The 14,897-nt window shown below is 40.3% G+C and overlaps 1 protein-coding gene across 1 annotated transcript in view; it reads right to left on the bottom strand.

Moving 5' to 3' along the window:
- The window catches only part of UTRN (utrophin), a 359,477-nt gene extending 348,346 nt beyond the window's left edge, over nucleotides 1-11,131 (bottom strand). The window contains exon 1 of the mRNA XM_059833258.1: nucleotides 11,038-11,131. Within this exon, the coding sequence (XP_059689241.1) occupies nucleotides 11,038-11,131 (94 nt within the window). The remainder of the gene's footprint in view (nucleotides 1-11,037) is intronic.
- Nucleotides 11,132-14,897: the final 3,766 nt, after the last annotated feature.

Below are 14,897 nucleotides of genomic sequence, written 5' to 3'. Positions count from 1 at the left end.
TCATAAGACTTGTGCTCCAGACCCCTCACCAGCTTCGTCGCCCTTCTCTGGACACGCTCCAGCACCTCAATGTCCTTCTTGTAGTGAAGCACCCAAAACTGAACACAGTATTCGAGGTGCGGCCTCACCAGAGCCGAGTACAGGGGCACGATCACCTCCCTGCTCCTGCTGGCCACAGTGTGTCTGATACAGGCCAGGATGCCGTTGGCCGTCTTGGCCACCTGGGCACACTGCTGGCTCATTTTCAGCCGGCTGTCGACCAACACCCCCAGGTCCTTTTCTGCGGGGGAGCTTTCCAGCCACTCGTCCCCAAGCCTGTAGCGTTGCATGGGGTTGTTATGGCCAAAGTGCAGGACCCGGGACTTGGCCTTGTTGAACCTCATACAATTGGCCTCGGCCCATCGATCCAGCCTGTCCAGATCCCTCTGCAGAGCCTTCCTACCCTCGAGCAGATCAACACTCCCACCCAACTTGATGTCATCTGCAAACTTGCTGAGGGAGCACTCAATCCTCTCATCTAGATCATCGATAAATACATTAAATAAGACTGGCCCCAAAACTGAGCCCTGGGGGTCTCCACTTGTGACCGGCTGCCAACTGGATTTGACTCCATTCATCACTACTCTCTGGGCTCGGCCATCCAGCCAGTTTTTAACCCAGTGAAGAGTACACCTGTCTAAGCCACGAGCCACCAGCTTCTCCAGGAGAATACTATGGGAGACAGTTATCACGGTCCAATAGGTTTGGAAATGAAAATTCACATTTCAAGGGTAACTCAAGTGGCCAGAAGCTACACAGTCATCCCTTTTTTATACAGTTATTCTACTAAGTATTGCTATCATCCCCCTCAAAGTTACACAGCCCAACTAACAATGGCTCTGAAAGTGTGAAAAAGGCCGTATGGACCAGAATATGGCTTCCTGGCTTTATCTTGCAGCATCTTTTCAGTCCAACTATGAACTGGCATGACTGGCTTCACAAGGAGACTTTTGCAGACTTCTGTTTATTCAGAAACAGAACCCCCAGATTTTGTAGATGACAAGTGAAAATTGAGTTGAAGGGAAGAATGTAAAGAAGAATCACCAGAGTATCAAAGAGAGGACTTCTAAGGAAGCTAGAAAAAGGTATATATGAGAAGACTTTTGCTCTCAAAAGAATTAGCGTGACTAAGAGCTGACTTAGCACCCTATTATGCTAGCTTGAATTTTGGTGCATTTAATTACAAGCTTCTACATGCAAGAAGCTTGTCTCCAGTCCTGCAGAGCGATAAGTATACAATGAAAAAACCCAACTTGCCAAAATCTAAACAAATAATAGCTCAGAAGCTTTAGTCTTGTCTATAATCAGAGTCACATTGTTCCACTCTTTCTATTCATGTCAAAACACTTTCACTAATTATTCCTCAAGTCTTTACACGGCTGCAAAAAGGAACAGCAATGAAGGATGACTACCAGCCTTCTCACCCTTCAAATGCAGAATGTAATTTGGGCTCAGTAAGGGAGCATTAGAAGATGACCCAGAACTCCGGCTGCCAAGCTGTACTACCTGCACCTCCTGGACACAGACATTACGGAAGTAACCCAGATCTTCCAGAAAAGAATGAATTTCTTACCTTTTATTCTCTACCTTTAGCAAAGTGGAAGAAGCCATACAAGAAAGCAGTGAAGACACTCATTCTTGGGAGAGAAAGAAGAATTACAAAAGATTAAGAGTGAGCAAGGATGAAACATTGATGTTTGTATTTATCATATCATCTCCAACCCTGTGACACAAGTTCATCATCTGGATCATGTCAATCTCCAAACCACAGGATAGCAGAAAAGAATTTGGGGAGGGGGAAAGATGGAGACAGAAAGCAGATATCAGTTAAGACACAAAAATCTTAGAGTTAAGAGATAAATACAGAAGTGCCATATTATAGTAATATCAGGAAGGAGTGGATGAAACAAGAGCCTGAGAAATGGAAGTTATTTATCAAAGAACTTCAAAGAGGTATTTAAGCATAACAGAAAGGGAGGAAAGATGAAGGTCACACACAAAAACCACCACACTATTAGCAACATCATACTTTTGCAAAGTTAAAAACATACACTATATCACCAACCTATACCAGGGAGCTTCCCCCCTCAAATATATTTCTTTGACAACGTAAGTTACCATTCTGGAACTTTGTTTTAACTCTTCCTCAACTGCATATTTGGTTTGTTTCTTGCAAAAGGTGAAGGCTCATTAATTCACTTATGCTGGTATGAGAACACAACAGGAGAATGAATATACAAAGATGGAGAAACAAGAAGAAAGCTTCCATGATTTGTTAGACATGAGAGCACTCTTCCACTACAAAGCAGTCAATAATAAAACAAGGCAATCGGAGATGATCTACTTGCCTCAAATGTCTTCAAGAGCTACTGCTAAGCCAGTAAAGCATTTCCTACAACTGTTGTTTTGCATGCTGTCTGAGCCATTTTACAGAAACTTCTACCAACTCTAGCATCAATTTTGCTCTGCTCCCACAGCCTACACTATAAAAAAAATAAGATAGCTACAGATTTATTCATAGTGCCACATCCAATTTTTAATTGAACTGGGAGCAGTGGCTGTGACAGGACTACATGCTAAACTAGTGAACTGATGAAGAACACTTATTTTTCTTAATTCCTCCAGACACTGATAATTTGTGTACACACTCAGATATGTTTGGTTCTGTTTGGTTTCAGTGGGGGTTTTGGGGTTTGTTTGTTTTGTGGGTTTTTGGTTGGTTGGTTGTTGGGTGTTTTTTTTTTTAATATATATATACACACAAAGGGCTAGAGTGACTATTTTTAGCCTAGCCAAATAGTCTCCTATCTTACAGATAAAGAGCACCTTAACACTGTCAAAAAAATAGCTAATTATTTACCTGCGATGACTCTGCTGTGTATAACGTTCAAGGATATTCACTAGGACAATGGTACTAAAGCACATTTGTTTTGCATACTGTAACATGACTCATACTCCATCACTCCAGAAAGTGACAGTTTCAAGGCATGCAGTTTTGCGCGTGCTACAAAAGGGACGGGAGACAGGGCAGCGCACAGGAATAAGGAACACCATGCCAGGACTTCAGCAAATGGGGCTAGAAAACATCTACTACTTTTGCTTATGCTGGTTGTAAACCAGTCTTACTGCTCCTATAGGCTACTTCAGTTGATGCCGTTAAAAACAACAGAGCAGCAGAACACTGCACTTGCTTAGCAGCTGATCAGGACTGTTTCCAAGATGCTGCAAATATTTAATGCAAGTCCACTTGCCTCAACATGGCTTTCATTTGTGTTGGTTTTAGAGTCACACACCATAAAGGAAGGTACAAGAAAACGCTGTCAGCCAAACCTTGCTCCCACAAGCATTAGCATATTTGCTAAATCGTATTTTGAATTATTTTCAGATATACTTAATTTTGTTTCAGACCAAGAGTCCATTTTTACCATCTGGAAATTTTTGGACCACAGGTTTTTAAGCTCATGGTCTTGCTGAGGGTTGACTGCACATGTCTGCAAAGAAAAGACAGCTTTCCTCACAAATAAAACACCAATTCTGTTTGAAGATAGAATTTAAATAAGCAGGCTTTTTCATTCCCATTCAGGGAGGAGGGCAAGGATTTAGGAATGAAGGAGTGAAGTTGAGCCTAGGAAGAAGGGGAGAGGTAGGGAGAAGATGTTTCAGTTTTTGTCTTTGTTCCTCACCATCCTATTCTATTTTTATTGTCAATAGATTAAATTACTTTCCCCCCCAGTCAAGTCTGCTTTGGCCACGATTGAAATTGGCGAGCAACATCCCTGTCCTTATCTCAACCCATGAGCTTTTCCATCTTATTTTCTCCCCCTGTCCAGTTGAGGGGGGAGTGGCAGAGCAGCTGGGTGGGCATCTGGCCGCCACCAAGGTCAACGCACCACAAGGATTGAACAGCAAACCTGTTTTGCATAGTCAATAAAGACAATATTAACTGCAATAAGGCACACTTACTGCAATTTATACAGAAAAAATCTTTCCCCTTAGCTCAGGGAAGAATGTCAGATAAGATAGCAAACTAGTTTACCTGGCCATAAAATAATTCCAGCTCAACTCCTGAGGGCAAACTCTTGAAGTTATTTTTACTGCTATAAAAAAATAAAACATTCACAAAACACCAAACCACCAAATACATAAAAAAAACAAACCAGATAAACAAGATGCTCTACATACAAGAAGCGTATTATAGTATTGCACACTATCACTCAAATAATTTGATTCTAACGATGAATAAAACAGCATTGTTTTCTGATATTAATCCATTGCCGAAATGAAATACCTTGGAAGGATAACATATCTTACTTTGTCAGCAATATCTTGGTTTCTCTTTCACTTGCAAAGCCAATAAAATGACTTGGTTAAAACAAGCACTTTTTTCCCCTTAGTCACCGATAGGTAAATTACTCAAAACCAAAAGCACCTCCAATAGAAGGCTGGCACTGTGCATTGAAATGGGAATAATAGACTGTTAGATTATTTTCAAGAATATACCACTTGACTATGTTAAAGACAGGAATGAAACTACATCAGAATTAACTAAAAAGACAAGAGGTATACTGCAATTGATTTAATCCTGTCTAGGTATTAGCATTTGCAACTCTTGCTGCTAACATCAACTTTTGTATCATCAGTTCTTACCACAGGTCAAAAAACAAAAAGGATAAAATACTTGCTTCCATTTAACTGCCCAGCACATTTACTGCTTACTTACTACAGCAAAGTACACTATCAGTAAGTCCTCATTTGATACTGAAGTTCATCAGTAACGTTTTCTCTCATTTTTATTAAACTGAGAAATGACCTTGATCATTAAGGGAAACTCTACATGCATTCAAGATCACTAAACAAAAGGTTGAGGCATGTCCCCACAAGGAAGTTATCTGTGTAACCCACACTTGGAACCTTTTTTTTTAAGCTACTAGAATTACTGCTTGTAGATAAGATAAGGGAGTGCTCACACAAGATTTCATGGCAACAGATATAGGAATGATGGCGAGACATCAGGTGACAGCATTTTCTGCCTTTCTTTTACACTGCTAAGAATCACAGTGTATAACCTTCAATCTCAAATTGTCATCAGCAAGCTGAAGCTTATAACTTATTCACTGAAAGGAAAACTACAAGAATTAGTAACAAATTATTTGGTCAAAAAATATAATGCAAGACCTACATTACAGAAAATCAGATAAAAGAAAATAGATGCTATTTAGTTATACAGATTAGTTTTCAAATATTCAATTCCAATTTTATATTTATTTCAGCAACTGAAAAGATCATAATCTTATTTACTTTCTGCATTAGAGGTGGAGAAATAGCAACTAACTTTTTAGAAAGGGGTGTGCCTGACAAATTTGACAGAAATCTGTATATGGACTGTATGTACAAGGGAGAAAGTAGCTTTAGAGGGGATCTATTGCTCTACTTTCAGAGAGTACCGACTTTACTATCTCTTTGCTACCTTAAAAGCAGCAGTTGAAATAAATGTTTTCCTCATATAGAAAAAGACTTAGGTCACACAGGCCAAGTAAATATTGATTTTACTATAGCTGAGCTGGGAGCAGAAGTTAATTTCAATGGTCTGCACAGACTTTTTTATGAATTGCTTTAAAAATATTTTGCATTACAAGGTATTAAACCATTTAAGAACCTTTTAAAATAATCTGAAGCTTAAAATGATTGAGCTGTATAATTCTAGCAGTGGAAAGTATAGCTGAGAGAAAAAGGAAGTGATATTAAAGGCTGCACTTCACCAGCTCAGGAAGCCCAGCAGGATGCTCTCTTTAACCTGAGGCAGGCAGTCCTGAAGCCTTGGTGTTGGGGGACAGCTCAGGGGCAACCCCACAAAAGCCCTGGGCTGGAACCAGTTACCAGCACAAGAGGGGATGGGCAGGGACGGGACCTGCCTGGTCATCACATGCTATTTCTTTTAAAAGTTAGCCTCGTAGCTAAAGAAAAAAAAAAAAAACCACACAAAAAACCTTGATGCATTCCTCCTTTTAGCCAGTTTACCAGAACAATGGGAAATACGTGATCTTGGACATGGTCACGTAGTGTATCTGTTCATCCCTATTTGCATCACAGACATACAACTGAACATTACATCTATATACCATAGTTAGTATATCTCAGGCCCTAATTTCAAGTTAACCAGACCCAGAACAGTTAAGCAAGCCTGAACAATTATTTCCTCTCAATAAAGAGGAGATATTTTATAACTGCAGTACAAAATTCACACTGTAGTGAAATTTAGCAAGACAGATAAAACCATCCTGCTTCCATCTGCACAAGCGATACTAAATGCTCTTTTAACTGTCAATACTACAGAGAGCTGTCAGTGCACACTGCTGCACACCAGGTTTGATCCAGGCAGACACAAGGGGAAAGCTGTTGACTGTCACCCCACACTGCACAGAAGTCAGCCACCACATTTCCGAGTTTCTGTGGCAAGAACCCTTGAACCATTTCTTCGCTCCTTTTCTAAATACTTAGATAGAAATTCATCTCAGCATGTAACAAGTGTCGGAGTACAAGGCATCTCCTTTCCCTGCAGCACAAGTGCGCTTTTTACCCACTGGAAGGATCAGCCGGGGAATTACTGCAATTCACTTTCTCAGCCACTCGCTTAGGGAAGATTAGAGCTCGCTCCACCCAGACGCCACACAAATTAGGTCACATAGCAGACCATACTGCTGCCAATTCCTGCCCTATTCATCAGGGATGAGGGCAGGAAGCATATGGAGCCCTCCAGTTAAGGGTCAGAACATTTCAGTGAAAACATAAAAGCGAACCAGCGGCAGATTATTCACTGGCCAGAAGGAACATGGTTTCTCCATACGGCAGAAGTGAGTCACGGGCACCACTCTGTCCAACACAATGCAGAGGAGCACAGCCTGCGTCCAGCAGCAAAACACTCCCCTGAAGTTTACAAAAGGGACTGTACTACAAGACAACAGAAAAATATTTTCCACTTTCTCAGTATGCATGTGCATTTAATAGTTTAATATACATACAAAGAGTTTTAAAAAGTACTTCAGAACCTGAGAATCAGTTCACTTGAAGACCAAAAAGTCAACTATGTAATACTACATAATCTGTTCTTATACATTACATCTACAGCTATGCTGTATTTCAGAAAGCGTCCTTCACCACTTGCTGCCAAAAAGGAAAGATACCATTTTCTTGTGTTTAAAAGCCAGAGTTGTTTCAAATAAAACAGATTTGAGGTCCAGCACAGCTCTACTAAGCAAACTAACCAACACAGAGCTTATAGTAACATGAACAACATAGTAAATATTATTTATACTATTGTAACAGCTTGTGGTCTCACGATTAAATAATTTCAAGCTGATATCACTGCATATATCTTGTGGGAACACAGGTAAATTCCTTCCCACCTGAAAGGAAGCTTTTCATTTGTAGGCTAGTGCTCCTAGGATTTCCAAAGGGAGGCTATCGGATCATGAAGGGAGACCCAAATGGTAACAGAAGCTAAATGCAGAGTTTCAAAAGATACGCTTGCAAACTGTTGGTTTGCAAAATGCCTCAGTCGTGTCATTGCCATTATTTTCTACGGCTATAAAACAAAAATAACACTCCTTTTAATAACTGGGGTGGGGGCTGCACAACTATTAGCTCACACAATAAAATGTAATTTGATCTCTTTTGCTTCTGTTGACAACTGTATGAAAAAAATAACCAAATAATATATAGTGTCATATTGCTAAGATGCTAACATAGATTATTCAATTACTGCAGAGTGCTTTATTGGCTTCAAGAGTTGACGTTTTAGAGAAACAGTGTCACAGGGCAACCCCTTTAAGAAGGTTTCACAGAACTGGCATCTTTTTCTACCTCCTTAACATAGGGTGAGCAGCCTCCCCTCAAATGACAGGGTGACATCCATCTGGGTAATGAGGCAATTGAGGTAGAAAAAAAATAGTTTAAAAAATAATCACATCAAGTACTGCTACACCAGCAGAGTATGTATATATATACAAATATATATATTTGTATATATGTATATATATACAAATACAAAATAGCCCAATAGTTCTCCTGGAACAGTTTCCGAAGGTTTCCTGAAAGAATATAAATTATCTCCCATGACATGGAACAGCAATGAAGAAAAGAGAGCCCATTTGTTTGAACAGGTGATGAAAGTACGAGAACCCTTCATTTTTTCCCTCCCAGATAAAGAGCCAGCTTTAGCTTTGGTTCTAGTTAGGCACCATGCAGCCTCCCAGTGCCACCAAACTCCCAGCACCTATCACTGACTTGAGAGCTTAAAAGTTTATTAAGAGAGATTAGACATTTATAAAGGACACCCTGCTAGATGAGCTAAATTATTATTTAGTGTGTTTTAGGCCATAAACCAATCTCTGACTAAAAATGGTCATGTTGATTAGGCTTCAGAGGACAGAAGAGTCTTATCCATTTTGGTTTCACCCAAACTAATTCATTTACATTCACATACTTTATCAGATATGAGCTTCAACCTCCCTTCCTCCAGTCCCCGCCAGTTCTCACAACAAGCAGCTGACCAATAAAACCAAAGCCACACCTCTACCGACACTCCAATGCTTACAGGCCAATACTCACCCCTAAACCTTCTAGCCACAAAGCTGCATGCCAGGTGCTTCCTAAACATCTCAAAAGTCTCCCTGTAATTTACATTCTGGATTTGTGTGAAAAGCAAAGGACGTGAAGAAGAAACGATTGCACACACATAACCCGCCCAACTTTTCCATCCATTTTTTTCCTGCTTGAGTATTTCCAGTACTGCATTATTGAAAGTTCTGTCATCTCACAGAAAGGCTTCCCCCCTGCCCCACGACCAGATTTAATTTTTTACCTTCAGTTTTTCTTTCTCTTTTTTTCCCTTCCATGCCTCTCACTTTCTACCTTTTTTCAGATTTTTTGCTCTCCCCTTCTCTGTGCATTTCCAACACAAGCCCTTCTAAGAAGTGTCCAAAGCCACAGGTCCCTCACAGCCTCCAAATACATAATATTAAAAAAAAAAAAAAAGAGAGCCTGAACAGATGACAGTGAATTTGAGACCGTCACTCTCCTGGAAAGCAAATCTACAGTTCTACGCTTTATGAAGAGTTAGGAACATTATAATGCAAGGAATTTCCTGGGAAAATTCCACTACTTGATTAAGAGAAATTGTAACTGCAATATACCAGCCATGATATACATGCTTTCAAAAACAAGAGGGCTCTCAGCTCAGAGGGAGTTAAACAGGCCTTAAGAAACAGTCACTAAGCACTCTCTGCTCAATCACATAAAGCACCTGAGCAACCAAGTAGCTGCTACTCAACTAGGGGATTTACACCTTAGCCTAACCCCAGTTAGGGCAGGCACCATCAGAGAAATTATCCATAGACACACAATCACCACCAAATATTATCTGTGTACACGCACTGGCACTTACACATTAAAAACACCTGAAGGACTGAGACAGGAAACCTCAAAGAGATTGACCCCCCTATTATCCCATAGAAGAACATTTTAGAATTTTCACAACTGCAGTGTTCATCAATTAGTTGCATGGCTGGTTATCACACTTGCCCCAAGTTTATGCTCTTCTAGAAATACAACAATAAAAGAAGAAAGGAAAAAAATGTGATAAATAGTCCTAAAAACCCCACACCGATACACAGAGCCAGAACAAACATTTTCCCTGAACAATAATAGCCCAGGTTAAAAATGAAGCAAACTGATTTTCTCCAACTTCCAACTTTCCAAGAGTGAGCAACTCCAGCTGTACCTCATTAGCAGGTTGAATACATGCAGATTTTGAAGAACACCAGATCTCTCCAACCTGTAGTTTAGAGAGCTCTCTAGAGTCAGTCAAAAGCAACTCTACTTGCATTACTGAGTTTTCTTGACATTTTTGTCAGTTTTAACAGAGTTCAGACTGGGCCATAGAGAAAGTTTCTGCTCTCAACTAAACTGGCATATATCCAAATCCACCTCATTGTTCTAGAGGCAAGCACACATGAGATTAAAATAAAATGATGGGCTGGGACTCTGAAGTTAGCCATTACGCTGCTACACCTTAAGAGGATTTTTCTAAAAACCCATATTCTGACTCCAGCTTTGTACCAAAAAAGCTACATCAAAAGTCAAGTCAAATGGAACAAATTCTCTATTGATTAGCAGGTTCTGCATCCGTGAAGTTCTGACACCAATTCACAAATCATCAGTCCCCATCTGTCAATTACTGTATCTAAACAGCATATTCACAGGTACTAGGAATCCTCAAATTGCCTTTTCTGTGCCAACTTATATTATTTGGCCCACGTCACAAAACAACAGAATAGTCAATCCATGAAATTTCAATTGGGATGGGTAGGAAAGGATGGCAGAAAGAAAACGAAAGAGAAACAGCCCCAATTTCTTCCCCTCTGAAGCACCCCTCTCCAAAACATATTCTTTCCAAATTACAGGAAATACTGCTCCCTGGAGATACCACCAAAGTGGAAAAAAAAAGTGTGATGTGTGAAGGCATTACTATAAGTATGTGCATTCAAAAGTCCCAGAAGACACAGTAAGAAGAACTGTAGATAATCAAAACACAACTCAATACTGAAATCACCATAACTTAATGCATAGTTTAAGAAAAATGGGGGCATTAAGGCTTTCAATCAGACAGAACAACAATAAAACTTACACCATGAAAAAGTTAACATGCTATAGGTGAAAGGGAAGCCCACGACACCAGCATTACCAAGAGGATCTTGTGGCTGCAGGTGTGACGCAGCCAGGGCTCACGCAGCACTTGCAATGGAGCAGCGCCACAGAAAACAGCCTTCCCCTGAACTGTTTCCTGCCATGCCTTCCACAACCTGCTCCTGTTAGAGCCAGCATACTTGAACAAAATTAAGAAAAGCAGCTTGCATCAGGTGTAGAAGATAAAAACAGAGCCACATAGCTGTATCCTTCTATCCGCCTCAGTCTTGAAAACATAGGTAGGCATGCACTCACCCAGCGGAAGGTAACAGGTCTGCCTGTCGGTATCCCGAGGCACAGCAACCTTGGACTTTTTCCACACCACTTTTTTGGCTGTTTGAACATTCATGGTCAAACTCACTCTTTGAAAAACAGGAAAGTGAAGATGCAGAGGAAGTACACGCTAGTCCCCGTGCAAGAACTGCATGCTGGGATTTCAAGGGGGAGGGAAGCACTGGTTTTCCTCAGAGGGTTTGACACATTCAGCTACACAGTGACTGACAAAACCATTCAGGAAACAAACCTTTTAAAAGGCTGCACGTAAACATGTAACAGACTTCAAGCGGAGATTTTTTTTTCCTCTTTAAAACCAGATGAATACACTGCTTTGCTACTCCTTATGAAAACAGGACACTCCAGCTTTCAAAGCACCGACGAGTTAAATTCTACATAGAGAAAACAGGAAAGAAGGTGGCAAGTTTCCTTTTCTGTTCAAAACAACCTCTCTGGTCAAATACCATACTCATTTTAAAAATCCTAAATATTTTTAGCATTTACTTTGCAAAAAGCTTGCAGTATTACCATAACACTTTTTCCACATGTGCGATAGAACGTGAAACCAGAACAACTCTGCAAGGTGAGCATCCACATTTTTTAACGGCCTTTCAAAACAGCACAAGAAAATTCTAACACAACATTTCAGCACAAAAAGGAAGTTCTACAAATAAACCACCATGTCAAAAATTACAAACTCTGATTAGGCATGCCATTTCTACTGTGCAGTAATTCCAAACAAGACAGACCACATCCCAGTAAAGCCGAAGGTTAATAATGCAAGGCCACAATAGCACCAGAGTTATTTTGCAAGTTGGCCTTTAAGCTGTGTTTACCACCAATACAGAAGGCGAATCCAATCCCTTGACCTTCAACATCCTGTTGTCAACTTTATAATCAAGTTGAGAGGACTCCGGATTCTGTAGTTATGAAAGATGTGCAATTCCAGATTACATGCTTTAGGATATTGAACTGTACAGAATTCCAATAGTCACAAAAAAGTAACGCAAGCGAAGATTAACTATAACCCAGAAGTACAGGCACTACGACCAGAGAGGAGCTGTACACAGGAGAATTGTTTTCAAAATCAGAAAGACATGCCATTTGATTTGTCTGTCTCGTTGTATTATGCTAACAGACAACTGTTCTAAATACAGCTCTCATCTCTTTACTAATATTCAGTTGGGACAGTTTATTGTGTCACATACCAGACAGACACTATTGAGGGGGTGGGGTAGTGGTGTGCAGAAATCAAGCTAAGATTTTTTTTTTTTTTTTAATTTTATTGGGGGCCAGAGTTGGTCTTACTTTGTTTGGGTTGGGGTTTTTTTTTCCCCATTTTAAGAGTTCCTCGAAGTTAAAGCCTGAAAGACACACACAAAGGGAGTTGTTTTGTTTCCATGAATAAAAGTTAGCCATACATTCAGGGAGCTAAATCAGACATTTGTAACCAAACGTTTCTGTGGAACACGCAGACAAGAGCAATGTGGAAAGGTAATAAAGTTTTAAAGCTAGGATTCCTATTTTAAAAACAAACAATAACGATGTATTTTGCCATAGCAAATACAAATATTTGTATTTTACTGTGCCAGGCACTTCAAAAGCATAAAACAAAAAAATGCTGCCAATTCTACCAAGCATACTATGACAGCGAGCAGCCATGTGCATATGCCAGAAGTCTTACCAACAGCACTTGAACTCCCTTTTTTCAGGTCTTGATGAGACTGGTCTGCATTCCCCAAGAGCACTCTCCTGTTGACCCAATACCTGATCTCACCTTGGTCCCTGCCACTCCAAGATAAGGCCCATACATAAATGAATTAAGACTCTCTCCATCAGACACTTGCCAAGACTGAAGGATACGTACGAGTTTCAGGGATTAACAAGTTTGTTACAACACTTCTGGTTTTTCCACTCCTCAGTAAAGAAAGGGTGTGCAGTCAGTGAGAGCAGTTAGAGAAACACCAACCTCTGACCCTCCATCAGTCTCTTGAACTTCAACATGAAGATATTAGAGGGGCTGAGGGAAACCACTCATTCACCAGAGAGCTCCCAGAGAACCTCAGCTCTCAAGCTCTGCCTGCCATCAGCAACTACATCATGTATGTCAGAAACAGCTTTAATCTAACACCAAGTTTTAATATGAAAATCCAACATTTCAATAAATAATCCCAGTGTATATTCTAACTTAATAAGAGGGGGTTTTGTTTGTTTTTAAATTAAACACAGTGCATCTCTTGTCTAAATGGAGATAAAATTATTAATATTAATTAGTTTCATGTCAGAACTTATCTGCAAAGAAGTTAGCTTTAGTATGGAGGAATATTTTTTTTTTAAGCTAAATTGTAAAAAGTGAAGTTATGGCCTCTGCCAAAATCTGACATACTAAGCGTGAAATCCACGCATTAACCGCAAGAGCTGATAAGAGAGAAATAGATGCTTTTGGGGAAAGTAATATTTGAAGGCAGCAAAAGAGGATTTTTTTTGCTTTTTTAAACAAACTAAAGAGTTCAACACACTAGTACACTCCCTACCCATAAACCACTTCATTCATTAGGAGAAGATGGTCTTATTCCTACTACTACAGAATTCAATAGGCCATTTATTTAGCAGCTCTCAGACTGGAGTATGTGCTGTCTTTTATTCACTCTGGTGTTGACAGCAGTAATCAAATTTTGTGCATACCACTGGCTCTATTATAGTTCAACAGCAGCTGGCTGGCTGCCTAGTCGTCTTATCATCATGTAAGATAAAAAAGACCAGCCAAACAGACCAGCTGAAACTACAGTGGGAAGACAGAAGTAGAGCAAAGCCTAAGTAGAAGTCTAGTAAGTAGAAATCACGTGTTTTTATGCTTGCCCCTGTGTTACAAAGCATGGAGAAGAACAAGACTAGGCTCAACACGTGACAAGCTTATTTCAACAGTTTTCAGAAGGACTGGAGCTTAGATGGCAACTCAGTCCTTGCAGAAGAGAAGGTCTGAATGCCACACTTCATACATGAAACACTACCCATCAATAGCTCAGTCCGCACAGCGGGGAACAGGAAAGTGAAAAAGCGTAGAGGTGGGGGGGAAAAGGAAAGAGAGGAAAAAACCCCAGAGAACTGTATCCTTTCATTTGAAGGTGAGCTCATAAATACTTAAGATCATTTCTCTATCACAGCCCCAGCATGTATGAAGTCAGCACCAGGTTCAAAGTAAAATTAAGTTCACAGTGGCAAACAACAATGGGAACAGAGGGCAACATCCTTTAATTATAAAAATCCCCTGTATGCAAGGCAGTCTAGAATGAGATTGGTTTCCATTTCTTCTTTGCCTTCTGGGAGCCTTCCAAGACCCTTGAATGCCTTGACTCTGAGAAGAGGAAACTGGCTTCTTTTTCACAGTCTCCCTCCTTCTAGCTTTGTTCCAAGCAGCCCCTGGTTAACCCTGCTCTGAACTTCCACTCTTCCAGACAAGTCCACAGAGAAAGGCTTGTTTTATGGAGGAGGGAAAAAACCTAGAGGATCTCTTCTAGGAGCAGAACAAGGAGATAGAGTTCTTCCTTCTCCATCATACACGAGCCAAGAGCCTTCTCCTTCCTAAAGGATGAGCACACTCTTCTGCAGGGTTCCTGCGCTATGTCTCTAGCCCTAGCCTTTATAACACTGCTATAATGAGCTTCTAGTTAAGCACTTCTCATGCTGTGAAACATTAACACCCCGTAATTTTGTTCAGGATGTTTTATTTCACCACAAACACATGACAGGACTTTTTTTCGCCGGCCTGACAAACATGTTTTGAATTAGCAGACCACACAACACTTGAGCAAGGAAACAAGAGAGCTTAGAGGGCAATGCTA

The sequence above is a fragment of the Gavia stellata genome, chromosome 2, assembly GCF_030936135.1.
Source record: "Gavia stellata isolate bGavSte3 chromosome 2, bGavSte3.hap2, whole genome shotgun sequence".
Taxonomy (NCBI): domain Eukaryota; kingdom Metazoa; phylum Chordata; class Aves; order Gaviiformes; family Gaviidae; genus Gavia; species Gavia stellata.
This window is presented reverse-complemented; position numbering and strand designations above follow the sequence as displayed.